The 22,520-nt window shown below is 42.7% G+C and overlaps 1 protein-coding gene across 1 annotated transcript in view; it reads right to left on the bottom strand.

Annotated features, from left to right (window-relative positions):
• focad (focadhesin) overlaps positions 1 to 22,520 on the bottom strand; it is a gene marked incomplete at its 5' end in the record, with an annotated part of 227,009 nt that overhangs the window by 76,577 nt on the left and 127,912 nt on the right. The window contains 3 exons of the mRNA XM_084312069.1: positions 6,162 to 6,284; positions 7,379 to 7,498; positions 16,755 to 16,902. Of these exons, the coding sequence (XP_084168195.1) occupies positions 6,162 to 6,284; positions 7,379 to 7,498; positions 16,755 to 16,902 (391 nt within the window). The remainder of the gene's footprint in view (positions 1 to 6,161; positions 6,285 to 7,378; positions 7,499 to 16,754; positions 16,903 to 22,520) is intronic.

Below are 22,520 nucleotides of genomic sequence, written 5' to 3'. Positions count from 1 at the left end.
AAAAACAAATCTTAAAAAAAATACAAATAAAAAAAAATTTCCAGACAACAATCTGAAGTACAAATACGTAGCACAAGATAACAGCATTACTCTCAAGGTTCCAAACCAAGTCACCTACTAGCTACGCGATTAAGAGTTAACGCAAAATTTGCAGATATAACCTCCATTAAAGCACAACAAGGACTTGTAACAGACACCAAAGAAATAAACACGACATTCAAAGAATTCTACTCCAACTTGTATAAATCAGAAACGACCTTCGATCAAAACAAAATGGACACATATCTTAATCAAATGAACCTCCCCAAACTTTCAGAGGATGATGCTAAACAGTTAGAAACACCAATCACACTAGAGGAACTCAGGAAGGCCATATCCGAAATGCAAAGTGGTAGGGCTCCTGGAAGAGACGGTATCCCACCAGAAATGTACCTCTCATGTTGGGACATAATTGGACCCCTATTACTTAATATGATTTTATACTCAGTCAAGGAGGGGAACTTTCATAAGAACGACAATATTGCACTCATAACAGTCCTCCTTAAAAAAGACAAAGACCCCACCGAGTGCGGTAGTTATAGACCCGTAAGCCTCCTCGGAACCGGTATCAAACTGTTCTCTAAGGTATTAGCCATCAGACTTCAAAAGCATATGACGTCTTTAGTTCATCCGGATCAAACTGGCTTCATAAGAAAAATAAAACTGGCCAAATAAAATAAACTGGCCAAAGTCGGCTTTCCTTCCACTGAACGCCCCTGCAAAGGATACAAGTCTTCCAGAAGAAATACCAATGGTTAAACACTTTAGATGCTTGGGAGTTGAAGTATTCCCTACCATAAGCCAAACGGTGAAACACAATTACATAGAAATCCAAAATAAAATAAAATGCGACCTTGACAGGTGGTCAAAACTTAAAAACTCAGTACAGGCACGGGTTTCAATAGTTAAGATGGATGTCTTACCTAGAATCAACTTCATCAGCTCAATGCTTCCGTTACCCCCTCCAAATGGTTACTGGAAAAAATTACACTCTTCCGCATATACATTTATTTGGAATAACAAACCACAACGTATAAAAAGATCCACCGCACAGAGCAACAAAGCCGACGGAGGGATGGCAATCCCAAATTTTTTCCACTATTTTAAGGCGTACACTTTAAGATCACTGACAACCTGGTTTGAACCCCAAGCATCAGTATCCTGGAGAAATTTAGAAGTAAATATAGTAGCACCACAGAGACTGCAGGACATAGTATACACCAAAATATCAATTAAGCAATGCGAACTGAAATTTGGCCCCATAATTACACATGCGATCCGGATATGGCGTGAAACACAAAAAAAATATTCTAATCCACATAAATGGCATAATCATACTCCCTTATTCAATAACAATGCACTCCTGATTAGAAAACGACCTATAAGATTCCCTAGATGGGAAAAGCAAGGCATACATACATTAGGAGATGTTTTCAACAAACAGGGTATTTGTAGCTATGATGAAATAGAAAAAAAGTTTAATCTCACCGGTTCCACATATCTTTTTTACGCACAATTATTGTTATGTTTGAAGACTCACGGTGTTCCATTAAAGATACCAATTGCACACCACAGATACCACAATTTTTTCTATGAAAGAGACATCGAGAGGTTTTGTATCCGATTTTTATCATCAAATACTAACGGCTTCGTATGAAACCCTCCACCTAGACTCTGTTTGGAGGAGGGATATACCAGACCTAGAAAAAGATTTTGATTGGCAAGAAGCCTGGGCAAATGTTCGACTTGCATCAAGGAACCCGGACCATCAACAAATCAATCTTAACTATATTCATAGGACATACTTGACTCCTATAAGACTGAACAGAATGGGTCTTAAACAAGACTCCAAATGCTCCTTATGTACAAATGGGGACGAGGGGACATTTATGCACATGTATTGGGACTGCCCACCAGTTAAGATATTCTGGGAAGAAGTGACCCAGCAATTATCAAATCTCTTAATTCTGAATATACCTGTACACCCCTCTATATTACTGCTGAATGATGTTTTTGAATATGCAGTACCTATACAACAAAAGAGATTGGTTTTATCTGGTATTACAGTGGCTAAAAAACTGATAGCATCACGATGGTTTCAACCGGAAAAAATGTGCCGAAAGGTCTGGATGCTTACATATCTCGATGTGATTTATCTAGAAATATCTACAGCAAGAATTTTGGGTCTCAATGAATACAAATTGACAATGTGGTTAGAAGTGGTGGAGAGAATAAAAGCTAGAATTTAATGGTAGTGTTTGGTTAGGAGCGAAGGATAATGGATGGATTATCCATGGGGGGGGGTCCAGGGCGGGGGGTGCGAGCAGGAGCATATGTGTGTAGGGGAATAGATAGCAGGTATTAGGGGTATATCTTGTATAAGACATTTATCCAAACGATGAGTTAACTGATGTACACTGTTTTACAATGCTTGTATATCTAATCGTGTGTTGTCATGTTTGTTTATGTGTTTGTTTAAAAAATTTAAAAAAATGCCACGAATACTAAACTATCATAACCTTCGTAGTAGTACCATTGAACATCATTAATTTGTACCAACCATTTGGTTACTGGCCATTTGACTAGACAAAGATCCTATTTAATTTCTTAATCAATCAAATAAAATAAAATAACACCAGACAACAGGTAAATGTGTATATAGTAGGGGTGTAACGGTACGCAGAAGCCACGGTTCGGTACGTACCTCGGTATTGGGGTCACGGTTCGGTACGAGTTCGGTACAACAGAAAAAAAATATTTATAATAATTATTAATATAATTCTTTTGTAATTTTTGTAGTTTTAATTTTTTTTTGTAAATTTATATATTATATTTATAATAATTATTATAATTATTATTATTAAATCGAATAATTTTCTATAGGCTTGCCGTGGTAATTAGTGATACTGGTGTCATTCTGTGTTCAGGCATCCACTTGCTTACTGCCCCTTTAAACTTATCCTTGCTAAGTTTCAGTTTCACTTCCAGAGAGAATTTTACTTCACGACCAGACTGAATACTAGAGAACAGATGACATATTACAACAATGGCAGAGGATTATTTGGATTTAAACACAGTGGAGCTCAGATGATCTGTCGGGAAAAGTATGTTTCTTCTTTTTATTTGATTGTGCCTGCGAGTCCGGCGGGGGAGAATGTTGATGTGTTTGTTGGCGTGTGTGTGTGTGTGTGTGTCGGCGACGCGTGTGTGTTTGGTTTCATTTGGTTAACGTTATTGGGCGCACAAGAAAACGAAAGAAAACTGTAATGACCCTGCAGCTGTTCCAATGTGCCTTTCTCCTCCGTGCACTTTCGCCGCTCTGAAGTCTGAGCTTGTGTGCCCGGCCACGCGTGCTGTTCTTGCACGGACCTCGCGAGTGCCTGCATGTGGGTGTGTTCACGCTGTGGGGCGCATTCGTCGCATGGGTGCGCGTACCGCACCGTGACGGCCGTACCGTAAATTCACGGGACGAATACACGTACCGTTACACCCCTAGTATATAGTATTTGCTGGATTTTGTGTAAAAGGTTTGTTTACAAAGTAGTTTGTAAACATTGGAGTCAAATATACATATTCTACTTCATGATGGGTTAAGAAAGTTACAAAAAGCCTGTCTATATTAACACTTTAATCGCCATGGGTTAAATTCATAATTTACCATCCCTCGCCAGCTCTATTTGTCTATGGAGAAGTTCCCCTTCTTTGCAGGGCTATAACTTTTTAAATTCTATTGCTAAATTGCCATTATTATGGCCCATTCAATGTCCTATATGTATTGTTCAGGGTGTAGCAACGTTAAACTTTTTCATTCACATATTCATACTAAAATATGGTCTAAAGTATAAGTATGTTTTTATCGTTTTCTGCAGCTTTCTCCAGAACTTGATTTATAGCTCCAAATGCATTATATTGATGATGAAATACAGTTTGGTAGGAATCTGTGCGAGATAAAAAATTTCAACTGGACGTGATTCTAGAAGTTTCTACGTATCATCTGATGATGACCGGATGGGCGGGGGATCGTTTATAATTCCGTGGGCAGCGTTAGATGATTCATCCAGAGTGGGTCATATGTTCATCAGATCAGTTAGTATAGAAGACGTTAGAAAATAACGTTGAAACTCACCGTGGCTTCCTCGCGCCGCTGGCAGATGAGCGTGGAACAGAATTTTTTCTATTATGGGATGGAGAAATGCCCGATCCATTTCCAGGTTGTATAATAGTATATACGTCCAAATCATGTTGTTTTTTCGAGTTATTTGCACCGATCGATGTTCACTGTATCAAGACGGAGTCTCTCTAACGATAGCGAGTGCCCGGACCACATATGGATGAGCACTTCCGGTTCAAAGGTTCATTTCCGGTTGGCGATCTGCCACCAGATGGCGCTCTTGAACCGCTAGAGAGTTGAGGAGATCAGCAGTGTGTCTCAGGGCTCCGGAAAGGAAATATGATTTCGATGACAGATTTTTGAAATATTGACATCAAAGACGAGTTACGGCGTCTTCGGCAGAATGAGCATGGCTAGGAATGACGTGTAAACTCGTTCCCGGCGATCATAGTGTTAAAATATTCAAGAATATGTGAATTTACCCAACATTTAAATGGTAAAAAAAAAAAGAATTAGTTATTCCCAGTACCTCTCCCAGTAGGATCATGTTAATATGTATTCCCAGTACATCTCCCAGTAGGATCATGTTAATAGTTATTCCCAGTACCTCTCCCAGTAGGATCATGTTAATATGTATTCCCAGTACCTCTCCCAGTAGGATCATGTTAATATGTATTCCCAGTACCTCTCCCAGTAGGATCATGTTAATATGTATTCCCAGTACCTCTGCCAGTAGGATCATGTTAATATGTATTCCCAGTACCTCTCCCAGTAGGATCATGTTAATATGTATTCCCAGTACCTCTCCCAGTAGGATCATGTTAATATGTATTCCCAGTACCTCTCCCAGTAGGATCATGTTAATATGTATTCCCAGTACCTCTCCCAGTAGGATCATGTTAATATGTATTCCCAGTACCTCTGCCAGTAGGATCATGTTAATATGTATTCCCAGTACCTCTCCCAGTAGGATCATGTTAATATGTATTCCCAGTACCTCTCCCAGTAGGATCATGTTAATATGTATTCCCAGTACCTCTGCCAGTAGGATCATGTTAATATGTATTCCCAGTACCTCTGCCAGTAGGATCATGTTAATATGTATTCCCAGTACCTCTGCCAGTAGGATCATGTTAATATGTATTCCCAGTACCTCTCCCAGTAGGATCATGTTAATATGTATTCCGAGTACCTCTCCCAGTAGGATCATGTTAATATGTATTCCCAGTACCTCTCCCAGTAGGATCATGTTAATATGTATTCCCAGTACCTCTGCCAGTAGGATCATGTTAATATGTATTCCCAGTACCTCTGCCAGTAGGATCATGTTAATATGTATTCCCAGTACCTCTGCCAGTAGGATCATGTTAATATGTATTCCCAGTACCTCTCCCAGTAGGATCATGTTAATATGTATTCCCAGTACCTCTCCCAGTAGGATCATGTTAATATGTATTCCCAGTACCTCTGCCAGTAGGATCATGTTAATATGTATTCCCAGTACCTCTCCCAGTAGGATCATGTTAATATGTATTCCCAGTACCTCTGCCAGTAGGATCATGTTAATATGTATTCCCAGTACCTCTGCCAGTAGGATCATGTTAATATGTATTCCCAGTACCTCTGCCAGTAGGATCATGTTAATATGTATTCCCAGTACCTCTCCCAGTAGGATCATGTTAATATGTATTCCCAGTACCTCTGCCAGTAGGATCATGTTAATATGTATTCCCAGTACCTCTCCCAGTAGGATCATGTTAATATGTATTCCCAGTACCTCTGCCAGTAGGATCATGTTAATATGTATTCCCAGTACCTCTGCCAGTAGGATCATGTTAATATGTATTCCCAGTACCTCTGCCAGTAGGATCATGTTAATATGTATTCCCAGTACCTCTGCCAGTAGGATCATGTTAATATGTATTCCCAGTACCTCTGCCAGTAGGATCATGTTAATATGTATTCCCAGTACCTCTGCCAGTAGGATCATGTTAATATGTATTCCCAGTACCTCTGCCAGTAGGATCTTGGTCCAGGCGGCCAGCAGGCGTGGGTGGATGTCCCCTGCCTTGCTGTGGCCACAGCTAGAAAGGCTGCAGACCACCTGCCCCAGAGCCAGGGAGAAGCCTGCGGTCTAAGGTGAGATTGGATAATAAGATAATAACAAGTTAAAGATAATAATTCAAATAAAAATGTTGATTCTGAACACACAGTAACAAATATACACACAAGATTATAGTAGAGGCTGTCACAATGGCATTAACAGTCACTTGTTTACAATATATATATACTAACACATAATATATATAGTATATATATACTGTATATATATACACATACATATATAGAGTATACTTGTGTATACTTATGACAGAAAAACTGTTTTGTTTGGGTACTTGCACGTGCACAATGGTATTGATATGGACTGCATAACACTTTTTTTTTTTTTTTTATCCACTTTTTCTCCCATTTTCTATATTTTCTCCCATCCCAATTTCGTATCATCCAATTCAACCCTCCCCTGTCACGGACGCTGTTTCTTGCCTCCCACAAGCCGGCTGCAATGTGGACTAAGTCATACATAGCACAAGTCCCCTCCGGTACTTGAGGTAACAGCAGTCGCATCTTTTCACCTGCGCAGCTCGATCTCTCAGTGGCGAGGAGTAACGCGTGGGAGGCTCACGCTGCCCCCGACACTTCCTGATTCTACTGCGCAGGCGCACCAACCGACCTGTAGGAGTCGCTGTCCACAACGCCCGATCCCCACCCATCAGTTTCCCACCCCCTAATACGGCCAATGTGTATTAGTACGGACGACCAGCTAAACTGAAAGCAAATGTGGAGCGCTGGGCTCGAACTGACGAGCCCAGCGTCTCCAGCATTTCGTGGCGAGTGCCTTGCCCACTACACCACGTAGCCGCCCTACACTTATTTTATTTTTTATGTGCATTTTACAGTGTGTTCATGTCTCATCCCTTTCAGTATGTACACAACTGGATTACCATAACACAATTTATTTTTACAGACCAAATCAAATCGATAATCTGTAAATATTGGTCATACCACAAAATGTATTAGCGGTTATCAGTATCGGTGCATCCCTAAAACACAACAAACTCTCCCGCTGACCTGTTGGCTGTCTTCAGTCAGGCTGCGGAGGGTGGTCATAAATTCCTCAGCCTTGGTTAGGGGTTAGGGTAAGGGTAAGGGGTTAGGGTTTAGACTGACTTGTTGGCTGTCTTCGGTCAGGCTGCGGAGGGTGGTCATAACTTCCTCAGCCTTGGCAGCATCAATGAGGCCTCCGCTGAAGGCAGCCACGCCGGCACACGCCACGGAGTAGGCCAGGGCCTGGAGGGGGCGGGACAAGGAGGAACAGAGATGAAACGAGCTGCTGTGTTTACATGCATGGCTTCGGTCTCCCCTGTTAATAAAATTGCATTTATCTTTAGTCCTTATTCTGTCACTGTTTGATGTCACAAAGAAGGGTGTATCCGAAAGCTGCCTACAAACATGTTTCGGAATTACATATTCCTTCGTCAGTGTTATAGCTTGCAATGCACTTGCAGTCAAGATAATGGTTATATACTAGTGATGCACCGATGTGAAAATTGTGGCCGATACCGATAACCGATATTAATATTGCTGTTCTGGCCGATACCGATATTTACCGATGTCGATATCTCTGTATAGAAAACACTTTTTTATGATAATCAAATAAAGAGCTATTTTCCAAAACGCATAATTTTTTTACTTTTGTAACTTATTTTCAGAAATGACTGATATTTTGAAACTATTTAAGGCCAAAACATGTATATATAATTTTTTTTTTTTTTTTTTTTTTTTAATATCAGCCCTATCTTGATATCGGTCCGATACCGATGTGTAAAAAAACGGCCATATCGGCCGATATTATATCGGCGGCCGATATATCGTGCATCACTATTATATACACAGGTGGTTAATGACTTGGCAGGAAATTACATCACGGCGCAGGTGTGCCTGAGTCTATTGGTCCTCAATGACAAAAGAAAAGACCTATCAAAATAGAGTCTGTTAGTAAATACAAATTATACAAATATACAACATATAAAAGACATATATAAAAAACACAAAAGCAAAAGCAAAAATTGCATTACATTACCATACCAGAAACTTGCTATGTAACATGCCCATAGTTTATAGGGCTAATTGAGCCCCTATACTTATTTACATACTTTTTTCTTTTTTCTATTAAGCATCAAAGGATAAACATACCTCTTGCATGAAAACAACCACTTGGATTAAACCATAATCTTATAGATAAAAGGTACTTAAAGGAAACAGGTTAAAACGTTTTCTTCATTCATTCCTCTAGGTTCTATGCAATCAAACAGGTGAATATAATAACATTCCCGTTGTAACAGTAACTTGTGTGAAAAAGTAAACAAATAATGAACTGTATTAGACACTTGTTAATGATGAATAGGCTTCACTTTAGATTGGCCCCCACGATAGCATCTGCAAATGATTTATAGATGTTTTATGAATGTCTTAACAAATCATTTGTTGAACATGAAAAATAAATGGAGATACACTATAGTCGTTTTTTCATATCCATTTTTCAAAGCATCTACAAATGTGTTACTACACATTAAACAACATTATTTAATGATGAACAAATCAAGTACAAACAATGTTGATAATGAGTTATAAATAATGTAGAACTAATCTGTAAATGTTATACAAATATAGTTATAAATGATTTAATAATCATTTATGAATGTATATAAATGGTTTGTTCATGATTAGTTCATTATCTACAAATACCTTATAAATGTATTATAACAGGGTGTTATTATAAAGTGCTACCTTACATTTTTGTTCAACATTTCTCATTGATCTAGTTTAAAATCAATTAAATGTAATTTACATTTACATTTTGTCATTTAGCTGACGCTTTTATCCAAAGCGACTTATAAGTTCTGTACGACAAGTCATCAGGAAGGGCACAACTCTATCAGCTGAGTAACAATGTTCATCAAAGTGTTGAGTGCTACAGTGTAGGTTAGTTTATTAGGACAAGTGCATGACAGTAAGGTTAGTTAGGGTCTTTTTAATTTTTTTTTTCAACAACATAGACAATACATTTCGACATACAAAACTATAAAGACATAATATCAAAAATAAATAAAAAATAAAAAACAAATAGACAAAAATGAGAAAAGAAAAAAGGGTGACATGGGTCCTTCGGTCCATTCTATATTTACATTGTTTATTTACATTTCCATTTATTTTCTTGTTTCCTTTTCATGCTTCTGTGATGTCGTTCCTTTTCTTCCTATATTCCTCCCACTTTTCCAATTTGGATTCAAATTTCTCCTCTTGCAGCCTCAGCATATGCGTGATTCTCTCCATTTCCTGTATCCCCTCTATTATCTCTGTCCATTGTTCCTTCGTCGGTGCTTCTACTCTGTACCACAGTTTAGTCAAAGATTTCTTGGCTGCTACTAATAGTATCTTAATCAAGTATTTGTCTTCCCCCTGAATTCCTTCCTGTGATAGGTTCCCCAGATACAATACTTGGCCTGCCTGGGGTATTTCGTATCTTACTATTTCATTTATTATCTTTCCTATCTCTTCCCAATAGTTTCTTATTTTCTGACATCCCCAGAATATGTGTGTGTGGTTCGCTACTTCTTGTCCACATTTTCTCCAACATGGTTTCTGTGCTGGTGTGTAATTGCCCTGTATTTCTGGTGTTATAAAGAATCTAATTATGTTTTTCGACCCAAACTCCCTCCATATCCTTGATCCTGTGGTTGATTGTTGTATCTTACATGTGTTATACCATTCCTCCTCTGTTATCTCTATTTCTAACTCTTTCTCCCACTTTTCTTTTATATACAAGGTTGTAATTCCCTTACTGTCCATTATTGCCTGATATAGTGCTGATATAAACCTCCCCTTCCTTCCTTCATATGATTTTACCATTATCTTAATTACCCTATTCTGTTCTTTGTCTCTGTCTTGTTTTATTTCTTTGTTATAGTAATCTCTAATCTGTAAATATCTAAAGTGGTCTCTATTCTCTAGTCCGAATATTTCTTAAAATTTTTGTAGAGTCTGCATCTCCCCTCCTTCTATCATTGTACGTATTGCTGTTATCCCCCCCCCCCCCCCCCCGTTCCCATCTTTTGAACCCATGGTCGTCTATCCCTGGTTTGAATTTGTTGTTGTGTGTTATCCATCTCAGTATCTTGGATTCTTTTTCTAGCTTGTATTTCTTTACTATTGTGTTCCATATGTTTATAGTGAATTTTGTAATTGGGTCTAGTAGTTGTTCCTGTCTTCTGAACTTCATCTTAATGATTTCGATCCTTGAGCTGAAATCGAGGGGCATATACTGTCCATCTTTCTAGGTCTCTCTTGATTTTCTGATTAATCTGTGTATAGTTTGCCTCGTATAATCCCTCCACCCCTCTTGTAATGTTCACCCCTAAGTACTTGATCCTGTCCATGTCCCATTTAATTTTGTATTTTTCTTTGATCTCTATCGTTGGAGTGTAGTTCAGTGCTAAAGTCTGTGTCTTTGTCACGTTGAGTCTATACCCTGAGTAATATCCATATTCTGTCAGTAAATCCATCAGTATCGGAAAGCTTGTGTCTGGTTGTCTCATATATACTATCACGTCGTCTGCGAACAGTCCCAATTTATGTTCTGTTCCCCTTATCTCCACCCCTTTGATGTATTTGGTCTGTCTAATTAGTTGAGCCAGTGGTTCGATGAATACATCGAAGAGCGTTGGCGAAAGACAACAACCCTATCTGGTAGCTCTCTCTAGTTTAATCCGGTCCGTCAGACTACCATTTACCTTAATCCTTGCCGTCGGTTCTTGATATAATGCCCTAATTGTTTTCATAGCGTTTTTGTCTAATCCAAATTTCTCCAATACTTTATATAGAAATATCCAGCTTACACTGTCAAATGCTTTTTCTGCATCTAGGCTAACTAATACTGCACTTCCTCCTTCCTTTTGTATCTCCTCTACCACCTGCACTGTCTTCCTTATGTTATCCTGTGTCTGTCTTCCTTTAATGAATCCGGTCTGGTCTTCGTCTATAATATCCGTCATAAATGTCTCAAATCTTTTGGATATTATTGATGTATACATCTTGTAATCTACATTAAGTATGGACACAAGTCTGAAACTGCTACATAGTTCTCCATCTTTCCCTTCTTTTGGAATTGTAGTAATTATGGCTTCTTTCCATGAAGGTGGCATTGTGCCTTCTTTCATCGTGTGTCTGAATGCTGCTTCTAATATGGGGCTCAGTTCCTGTCTAAATGTTTTGTAGAATTCAGAGGGGAATCCGTCGCTACCCGGTGACTTACTACTCTTTGCTTTACTGATCGCATTCCCCACTTCCTGTTCTGTAATATCTGCGTTTAATATTTCGTTCTGTTCCTTCCCTATCGATGGTAGATACAACATTTCTAGAAATGTCTCCATCTCCTCTTCTCCTGCCGCTATCGGTTGTGTGTATAGTTTCTTATAGTATTCTTCAAATGTCATCTCTATTTCAGCTGGTTCTCTTAGTATTTTGTTTGTGTTCGTGTCCCTTATTGTGTGTATTGTGTTCAGTTTTTGTTGTGTCCTGATTCGTCTAGCTAAAAGTCTGGTCGCTCTCGGTCCTCCTTCATAGTATGTCTGTTTCATGTATCTAGCTTTCTTCTCTATTTCTGTCAGCAGTTCTTTGTTTATCTTTCCTCTAACTTCCTTTACCTCTCCAAGTGTCTTTTGGTTCTTTGAGCTTTGGTGTTCTTTCTCTAATTCTTTCAGTTTCTTTATCAAGTTCTGGTATGTCTCTATTCTGGCCTTCTTGAGTAATGCCGTCTTTGCTATAAATTTTCCACGTATTACTACCTTTAGTGCATCGCATAAAATGTTTGGGTCTACCTCTCCATTATCATTTTCTTCTCTGTATCTAATTATGTCTCCTTTTACTTCATTAACCAAACCTTTGTTATTTAATAGTCCTACATTCAGTCTCCAAACTGTATTTCTCCGCCTACTTTTAAGATTCACTGTCAGATATATTGCGCTATGGTCTGATATGTCCGTCACCCCTATCCTGCAGTCTTCTACCCTGTATCTGTCCCCTGTTGTCATGAGAAAATAGTCTATCCTTGAATATGTTTTGTGTGGATGCGAATAATGTGTGTATTCTCTATCTAGTGTATGCATTTCTCTCCATATAGCCATGATTCCTAATTCTGCCATTTGTATATTCATATATTTGCTAATGTGTGTCCTACATTTATTTGTGCTTGTCGTGTCTATGTCATAGTTCAGTACTACATTAAAATCACCTGTACAGATTAGGACCCCTTCCCCTTCCATCGCTATGATATAAAAGATTGTTTCAAATAAATATTTCTCACTTTCTGGTGGAGCATACACATTCACTAGTGTTACCATTTGACCTTCCATTTTCCCCTTGATTACATACCTCGCCTCTTTATCCCTTATTTCCCTGATAATTTCAAACTTCACTGTGTTCTTAATTAGTATAGCTACTCCTCTTCTAAGGTTCTGTTTAAAATAACTATAAAACAGATTATCATACCCGAATCTCTTCAGCGTTTCATGTTCTTGTGATATTAGATGTGTTTCTTGTAAGAAGATAACCTGCGCCTCTTCTTTCTTAAGTTTCGTCATCACCTTACTCCTTTTAATCGGATTATTCATACCATTCACATTCAGCGACATCATTTTGATACCCTTAACTTGTGTCATATTTATTTTCCAACTGTTCTCCCGTTCTACCCATGTCAGATAAAATAATATTTGTGGTTGTAGCCACTGCTATCCCTGTCTGATTTACATACATATAACCATAATCAACATTAACTTCAACATTAACACTTGGAACTTCCATGGTAGGTGAGGGACTCAGTAGTCTCCCTCTTTCCCCCGCTGGCGGGTGGGGAGTAGTGGCTCTCCTAGTGAGAGGGCTCCCCCTAGTGGCTAAGAAATGCGCACTATACACAGGGATTAAAGCAAAAAAAAATCTCCTGACTGAACTTTTTTTCAGGCCAAGTCATATTCTTATTTTAACCTCCACTGCATTTTTTTTTAATAGCGTTAGCGTTTTAAGGGAGCCTACTTGTAGAGCTACTGTCCTGACTGTGACTATAGACCCTACTGTTGTGGTTGTTGTGCCAGGCAGGGAGGCTTGAATGCAAGTCTTGTGGCTAGCTTCTGATTGATGGCGAGCTAGCACCCCTTTCCCATTACTTTGAAGAACCATGAACTAAATGGCTTGTTATCATACAAACAAGGGACTAAACACATTTCGCAATTATGCCACAACAACAATGGACAGTCTCCTCCCCACCGTTTGTATATATTTTTTTCCACCCACCCACCCCCTCCTAATGTACAGTCTCCTCCTCATCATATGTATATATTTACTGTTAGGATCTCTGGGTAACAGTACTGTATATTTGCATATCGTATATGTGACAAATGTAACAATACTATATACCTGTAAGTCATGTATGTCCCTATGTCATAAATGTCATGATGTCATGTATGTTGTGTATGTCATAAATGTCACTATGAATTGAAAATTGGGGACCCTGATGATGTAAACAAGACAAACATCTTTCTCTGGTCTGCATCCCCTTAACAATTGTGTGTATTGCTACTGGATTTACCAGATCCAGAGTGAATGAATTGATACTTATTTAATACACGAGACCCTCTTCTTGGGACCAAGTAAGGTTTCGTCGATAATCCAATGTACAGTTAGCCCTCCCCCCACCCAACCACCTCCAATGTACAGTCTCCCCACCCCACCTACCCAACATCCTCCAATGTACAGTTTCTTCGTCAAATGTATATACTCTCTTTTTTAGACTATTTTTGTATCACAAACAATACTGTATTTGTAAATCTGGTATGTCATAAATGTATCTGTAGCAGTACTGTCTATCTGTATGTCGTGTATGTTATGATGAATTGAAAATGGGGGACCCTGATGTAAACAAGATGAAAGTATTTCTCTGGTCTGCATCCCCTTAACAATTGTGTGTATTGAGCTGTACTGTATTGTACCCATTCTGCAATCTGTTAATAAAATGTTCAATCAATCAATATTTAACAGATTGCAGAATGGGTACAATACACACAATTGTTAAGGGGATGCACACCAGAGAAAGACTTTCGTCTTGTTTACATCATCAGGGTCCCCCATTTTCAATTCATAGTAACATTTATGACATTACACAACATTGACATCATGCCATTTATGGCATAGTAGGGACATACTACAGGTATATAGTAATGTTACATTTGTGACATATATATGCAAATATACAGTAATCAATGTTAGCCATAGATCCTAACAGAGATTATATACATTATGATGGGGAGGAGACTGTACATTAGGAGGAGGGGGTGGTAGAAAAAGATACATATGGTGGGGAGGAGACTGACTACACAGATACACCTGTGTGATGTTGCTACGGAGTTAAGCTAATAAAGGTGACTCACAACCACAACAGGGGACTCACGTAATTGTACTGTGAAGTAACTGTTAACACGACAATGACAAATGTGTTGTTTGCGTAATTTTTTTGACATACTTGCGGCACACGGAACAAGTTAACTCACCACTCTACAGCCCGCAGTAGCCTAGCCAGTCTCTTGAAACACCGCTATCTTCAAACTTCCACTTAACGTTCTTTTGTTGGGTGGTGCTGCTCATCCTTTTCGTCTGAGAAAACCGCGGTGGTTTTTCTTTTTAGTGGCCGGCTTACTCCTTCCATTTAACCGACGCTATTAGCTCACGTTAGCTAAATCGGTATAGCAGGAGTGCAAGCAGCGTGGTGGCTGTGACGTCTGTAAACAAGGAGAGTTTATGCGCGACTTGGCTGCAAAAAAGACTGTCGTAAAACCAAAACACACCGGAGTTTTTAATTATTTTACATTACTATTTTGTTAGCCGCCATGTGGCGGACAGACCTCTCAGACCTCGCAAATGTCACTCCAATAGCCCTCCAGCTGCAACCGCGGAGCGAGCAGCGTCCTGTCTCTCGAGTCGCTGAGTGATGACTGCTTGGGGCGGCGCGATAGAAAAAAAAATTCTATTTGGCGCCTCTGATTGGCTGAATTTTGTTTAAATCTGTATGCATCTACAAATCATATTATACCAAGGTAGCCAATTCCGTCAGACTACAAATCAAATGGACGGATCTCCCCAATCAAATTGACGGAAATCCGTCTGGAGACGGAACGCTTTAATGCCTGACTATACATGTCCAGCTCGTTCTGTGTGCGACCTCAGAGCTCCCGGTCATAAGCTCTGCATTAGTCACTTTCATGTTCCCGTCTATTTGTATTATGTGTCACGTGTAATCCTGTGGTTCTTTCATATCCGCCTCAATATATCTCTTGAATCTCCATGTCCTTTTTTTATTACTTTTGGTATAATTATCTCGTATGTACTTTACCATCTTCTCATTGTATACAGTATAAGCCCTTAGAAGTCCAGCATTTACTGCTACTCTACCACTACTCCACCACTCCACTTTGTGACTCCTATTGTTCTGGATTTCACACCTCCACTGCCTGCCACAGGCTGGGGAGATTTTCATCTTACATTTGTATTCGTCCCAAATGTCCCAGCCCCATCCAATTTCTTAGCTTTTTTCACTGTTTATTTATCATGCATTGCAACACTAATATATGGTACAGTAGCCCAATTCAGACTGCCCATATAAAAATTATCTTGGGGGTCTGAGGGCAGTAGCCCCCAACCCCCTCCCTGGGGAAGCACTTAAGTTAAGTACCCTCGCTTTGTTTACAGCAGACAATTTACTTAAGCACTTAAGTTAAGTACCCTCGCTTTGTTTACTGCAGAAAAGTAACACATAGTGCTAGTTCTAAAGTGACATCGGAGTGACATAGGAGTGGCAGAAAGGACCCGAATCTGAAAAGATTCATCTGTAAGTCCTTTTCATGTTTACCTTTACTTGTATTGTGTGTGTCCCATGTATACCAGTTTAATGTGTATTGTACTTATCCTTCCCTGGATCACCGTGTCCCCTCTCGTCTCCTCTCTGTTCCCCTTCTCAGTGTCTTTTCTCGTAGTCATCCTTCCTTTTCTCTTATATCCTTGAATTGTCACTTTTTATTTTGTTTTAGATAGTTTTACTTCCTTTTTTTGGATATTCTTTGACCGGGAGCTCTTTTCTATGGTCGCTTACCCGAACATCTCAAACCGGAAGTCCTTAAATTATTTTTCATTTCAGATAATGGTTGAAGAAGTGCGTCTTTAGTCGACGGCGAAAGATTGGTCGGGTTTCGGCTGTCCTAACTGTGGTGGGCAGTTCGTTCCACCATTGTGGAATTTTCATTCAACATTTCTCATATATCTAGTTTATAATCAACAGTTGCATACGTACCTCCTGCAGCATGCGGCCCTGTCTGGGTGTGCAGGACGGGTGCATACGTACCTCCTGCAGCATGCGGCCCTGTCTGGGTGTGCAGGACGGGTGCATACGTACCTCCTGCAGCATGCGGCCCTGTCTGGGTGTGCAGGACGGGTGCATACGTACCTCCTGCAGCATGCGGCCCTGTCCGCTGCTGTCCTGCAGGACGGCCAGGAGCTTGTCCAGGGTGAGAGCCACGTAGACCCGGTGTTCCAGCTGCCCGCTGCTGCACAGGGCCGCCAGCACCAGCCCCAGGCCCAGCACACAGCCCGTACTGAGGGAGGGGGAGGACACGGTGATGGAACAGGAAGGCTCGTTCAAACAGAAACATGGGAGTATTAACACTAGCACAGCCATGGAGAAAATGCCACTAATTCCCGCCAGGAACGGGTCAGATGACCCGACAGCTTATATGAGAAATATGAGAAAAATAAACAGTGTAACTGAGGGGTACAATTCCCTGACTGTATTACTAGATATGATACTTACTACCACTACCTTTGTACTTAATATTCGGCCACCCAGTACACGGCATAAATATATTATGATGAACACTGTCACGTAGATGAAACGGATCCAACACAAATGTACGAATTAGAAATAGGTCTTTATTTCTACACAGCGATGGTGTGTAGAGCAAGCACTTAATCAAATCAATCACATTTATGAATGGAATTAGTATGCACTTTTATGGCAAGAGTATTCGTCGGTATATCAATAGAGAATGTCCAATCTCTGAAGGCGCAGGTGGTACATATACGACCTGGAATAGTTTAAGGAATAACAGCAATGATACTTTAATGATTATATACTGGATACACTAGGGAGGGTTAATCCGGTCGCTTGTAAGCCGACAGGAGTAGGAGGGGGGGGGGGGTAGAATCCGGCTGCCTCATCCGGCCAAGGGTATCCCAGGTGAACCCACTGTAGTGCCGTTCAATGCGCCGGCGATCCTTGGACCACAGATGAAAGCAGGTGGACTCTTTGTGGGCCGGCTCTCTCCGGTCCACGGGGGAGAGACGTGAAGCGACCTCGTCTTGCAGAGCGTCTCCTCACCTTGCGTCCTCTCCAGGGGGGGGGGTTCCAACACACGGCAGTGTCTGGGGTCTTTATCCATGGAATAATCAAAGTATACAAAGCATAATCCGTGCCTGGGAAGGCGGGCTGTCGTCGGTAGAATAATCCGGTATACAGGTCCACTCGCTCGTCGGCTCTGGGGCTCCTCGGGTGCAGCTTCACGTGGGGTCAACCACCCTGGATAAGCAGCCAGTTCTCTGCCCGAAACGATGGGGTACTGACTACGGTAGTATTCTCACCGCACGAAGCACTATATATTAACAGACTATTATTAGCTTAATAGACTACGTCCAACTCGACGATATAGTGCCAAATATGACTATTCAAATATTAATATACACAATGTCTCAATACCGATGGTAGGCGAACTTGGCCTTACTCCCACACGTGGCGTCGCGGGGAGGCTTTACGTCTGTGACTCTATTGGAGGGTAAGAAACTGGACTGAAAAGAAAGTCCTACTTTAGTAGCGCAGTATATATACGCACTATGAACAAATAGTCCCATTAGTGGTGCGGTAGCCAGATTCCTACGCGGAACTAGGACTTGTTCGTACATGTGGAGCGGTACGTTTGAACTGGGTCTGAGGGGTATGGCAGCCTGGCACCAAGGTCTCGACCAATAGTAGAATGGAGACTATTATGGGATGTTCAGTAGGCTAGAATGGATATTCAATGCATATTGTACAAGGAATATACAAGGGATATCAGGGAATATTAGAGAATATACAAATACAATTAAATATATATATATAAATAAATATATATATTCGGTTTAATCTGGCCCTTCACAACAGCCACCCCCTGATTGGTCCCAGACCTAATCAGTTAAACAGAGACAGATTAATCGCGTTGTCTATTTACACATAAGGGTTTGCTGTAGGGGTCAGTCAACTTCACAAAGTCATAGGGTTATGGTCATCATCGATTGTGTCTGGGAGTCGGGGCAGTTCTATGAGCCTCGCCACGGGACGGGTGTAAGTGCGACCCTGGACGAGCACTTCAGCTGCTCGGACCTTGCCGTCGGCACCGGTGATCACTTTGCTTACGCGGCCGGCCGGCCACATAGCTCTGGGCAGTGATTGATCAATAATCATGACGACTGTTCCTTCTGTCAAATTGTCTCTCTCCTTTACCCACTTCTGGCGGGTCTGTAGAGACGGTAGGTAGTGCAGTAGGAAACTGCTCCAAAACTTGTCGGCTAATACTTGGCTGTACCTCCACATTCGTCGGCCGTTCGCTTCTTCAGGCCGGTACATTGTCTGGGGTAATGCAGGATCTAGCCGCCCCATCAGGAGTGTGTTGGGGGTAACTGGGTCGATATCCGCCACATCACTGGAGACATATCCGAGGGGCTTCGAGTTAAGTACTCCCTCAATCTCCGTGAGGACTGTCATTAGGACTTCTTCCGCCACAGTCTGGGCCCCAAGTACTGCGTACAGGGCTGTCTTTATGGAGCGCACTTCTCGTTCCCAAGTGCCACCGAAGTGGGGTGCGTTTGGGGGGTTGAATTGGAAATCAACCTGTGCTGGAGCGAGGTGGGTCTTAAGTTCTGGGCCCATAGCTTGGAAGCTCTCTCTCAGCTCTCTTTCGCCGCCTTTGAAGTTTGTCCCATGATCGGACAATAGGGTAGACGGTCTTCCTTTCCGTGATGTGAATCTACGGAAGGCCATAAGGAATGAGTCTGTGCTCATGGTCGGGAGAAGCTCGATGTGTATCGCTCTGGTGGTCATGCATTTGAATACAATACCCCACCGCTTCTCGGTTCCTCTTCCTTTCTTTATGTGCAGCGGGCCAAAGCAGTCCATACCCGTTGAGTGGAATGGCTTGTCACCGATTCGGAGGCGACATGGAGGAAGGTCAGCCATCCTTGGTATGCTGGGCTGCGCGCGCCACTTGCGGCAGTCTAGACATGTTCGCTGGAAGCGTCGTACCGCCTCTCTTCCTTGTAGGATCCAGTAACGACGTCTGATTTCCGCGAAGACTCTTTCTGCTCCTGCGTGATTGTACATCCTCATCGTATTTCTTTATAATCAGCTCTGTGACCTTGTGTCGGCTGTTCAATACGATCGGGTATTTAATGTCATCCGGTAGATTGGGGGCTCTGCGTAGGCGACCACCCACTCTGATGAGGGTATGAGCGTCGCTCTCGGGGGCCAGATGAATTAATCTGCTGTCGGATGGGACGGGCTTTCCTCCCTGTAGACAGGCCAATTCATCGGGGAACGAGTCTCTCTGGGCTCGCTGCAGTAGAAGCAATTCTGCTTCCTCGTAGTTAGCTGCTGACATATCAGCGGGGGACTTGCACTCCGGGTGGTACCGCAGGAATGTTCTTTGTTGTGCACTCTCTATGGACGTGCAATCGTCTATGTTAGGGTCGGTGGAGGCTACGGTGCTCAATCCACGGAACACAGACTTCTTATTTTCCACCTCCTCTGGACTTGCTTCCCTCGGGATAGGCATGGGCCACTGTCCTTCCGGGAGTCTTAGGAATGCGGGGCCGTCACTGTAGACATTGCGACGGGTGAGGTCATCCAGGGGCATCCCCCGGGTGATGACGTCAGCTGGGTTCTGTTTTGTATCAACGTAGCGCCACTCTGTTTCTCCAGTTAACTCTTCGGTTAAGTCTTGAATCTCTGTGACTCTGACTCCCACGAAGACTTTGTACTTGCATGAGTCCGATTTGATCCAGGCGAGTACCGTCGTGGAATCTGACCACAGGATTGTTCTAGACACCGGTATGGTGAGCTCACGTTGGATGAGCGTGGCTAGGTGCGCTCCGGCTAGGGCTGCGCAGAGCGTGGGATAGATTGTTGCTTGCGTGGGGCTATTCTCGAGCGGGCGAGGACAAATGCTGTGTAGATCTCTCCCCCCTTCTCTTGGGCCCGCAAGTAGGCTACTGATCCGTATGCGACCTCTGAGGCGTCACTGAAGACGTGTAAGTCCATTTTACATGTCTCTGGCCTCACCGTGGGTGGGAAGTAGCTTCGGCGCATATTAACGCCTGGGAGTGAGTGGAGCTCCATCTCCCACTCTCTCCAGGTGGATGCAAGGTGTGCGGGAATGGGGTCGTCCCAGCCCTGGTCCTTGTCCCACAATGCTCGTACAATCATTTTTGCCCTGGTGGTGTACGGTAGAATACATCCTAGCGGGTCATATTGTCGGGCGAGTGTTGTGTACACACTCCGTCTGGTGGTCGGCGCCGCCGCCGGCCTTCCCTGCTCCGTAGTCAGGGGCTTGTGTCTGTAGTGAAGCGAATCTGTTTTGAATCGCCACACCAATCCCAGGGTCATCTCCTGGGCTTCTCCCGGGATTGTAGCCATCCAGGTCTCGCTGCTGGCTGCCTTGTCCTCGGAGGAGAGGCTGCGCAGTACTTGCGGATCGCTGCTGGCCCACTGCCTGAGATCAAAGCCGCCTTTGATCAATGAGGCGCGGAGTTTAATCAGGAGAGCCTCGGCTTCTTCCTGGGTTGAAAGGCTTTGTAGACAGTTGTCTACGTAGAAGCTGTTCTTTACGCTGTGTCGGACCTCTTCGTCCGCTGCTGGGTCCTCTGCTACATGTTTCTGTAGTGCAAATGTAGCACAGCAGGGGCTGCACGTCGTTCCGAAGGGGAGGACTTCCCATTGGTAGATGGCTGGGTGCTCATCTCCTGGCCTCTCTCTCCATAGGAACCGTAACAGGGGCTTGTCCGCCTCTACTAATCTCACCTGCAGGAACATTCCTTTAATGTCCCCGCTGATGGCCACCTTTTCCTGGCGGAAGCGGAGTAGAACGCCGAGTAGGGAGGGGCCGAGTGTGGGACCGGGCAGTAACTCTTTATTCAGATTTTGGGATCCGATCTGGTAGCTGCAGTTAAATACTATGCGGTCTTTACCATTGTGATGGACCTTGTGGTGAGGCACGTACCACGATTCAGTGGTCTGGTCAGCCTCTTTAATGTCCATCTTTGTGACGTGTCCCGCTGTGATGAGCTTCTCAATCTCAGCGCGGTATACACTCTCTTGGGCGGGGTTCTTGGCTAAGCGCCGCTCCGTGTTCAGCAGGTACCGTTCTGTGGCGTCTGTCTTGGCGTGGAAAGTAGGCATTCCTTCTCGCCGCAGGAGTGGCGTGGCGTATCTCAACACGCCGTTGACCGGGACTCTCTTGGTCCCTGTCTCGAGGAGGTGAATGGCGTAAATGTCATCTTTAGAGCGAATGTCTTTCTTTCCGTTCTTAAAGGGCATTTGTTCCAAGGTCCATAGCCGCTCTACGTGTTGCAGGAGTGCGGTTTCTCCCTCTGTGACTCGGGAGTGGAGACATCTAGTGGCTGTACTTCGGTTGAGAGATTTGGCGAGCGGGCCTTGGAGAGTCCATCCCAAACGGGTCTCGACTGCTGCAGGACAGCCTCGGGGTCCGGTATGAACCCGGTCTATCGGGACAATGAGGTCTGCATGGTCGGAGCCTATCAACAGGGTCGGCATAGCATTGTCTATGAGCGGGATCGGTAACTTGCGCAGATGTGCATATTTCTCCATCAGCTTGGCGACGGGGTATGTGTACCGCGACAGTCCTATTTCTTGGCTGGTGAAAGCGCCTGTAATCTGGTACCGTCGCTCAGGCTGGCCGCTTGCTGCGATAGAGAATGAGACATTCTCGCCCTTTATCGTCTTCAAATCTCGTCTTATTGTCCGAATTGTCATTTGGGTTTCGCTTCCCCGCAGCCCTAGCTGGGCCGCAGCGGAGGCGAGCAGCAGGGTCTTCTCTGACCCGTCGTCGAGGACGGCGTAAGTGTCCAGGACTTTATTCTGGTAGCTTAGTGTCACACTCACTACTTTTAG

This window comes from Notolepis coatsorum (genome assembly GCF_963971535.1).
Source record: "Notolepis coatsorum genome assembly, chromosome: 4".
Taxonomy (NCBI): domain Eukaryota; kingdom Metazoa; phylum Chordata; class Actinopteri; order Aulopiformes; family Paralepididae; genus Notolepis; species Notolepis coatsorum.
The sequence above is the reverse complement of the archived record's forward strand: the minus strand, read 5'-3'. Positions and strand labels throughout refer to the sequence as shown.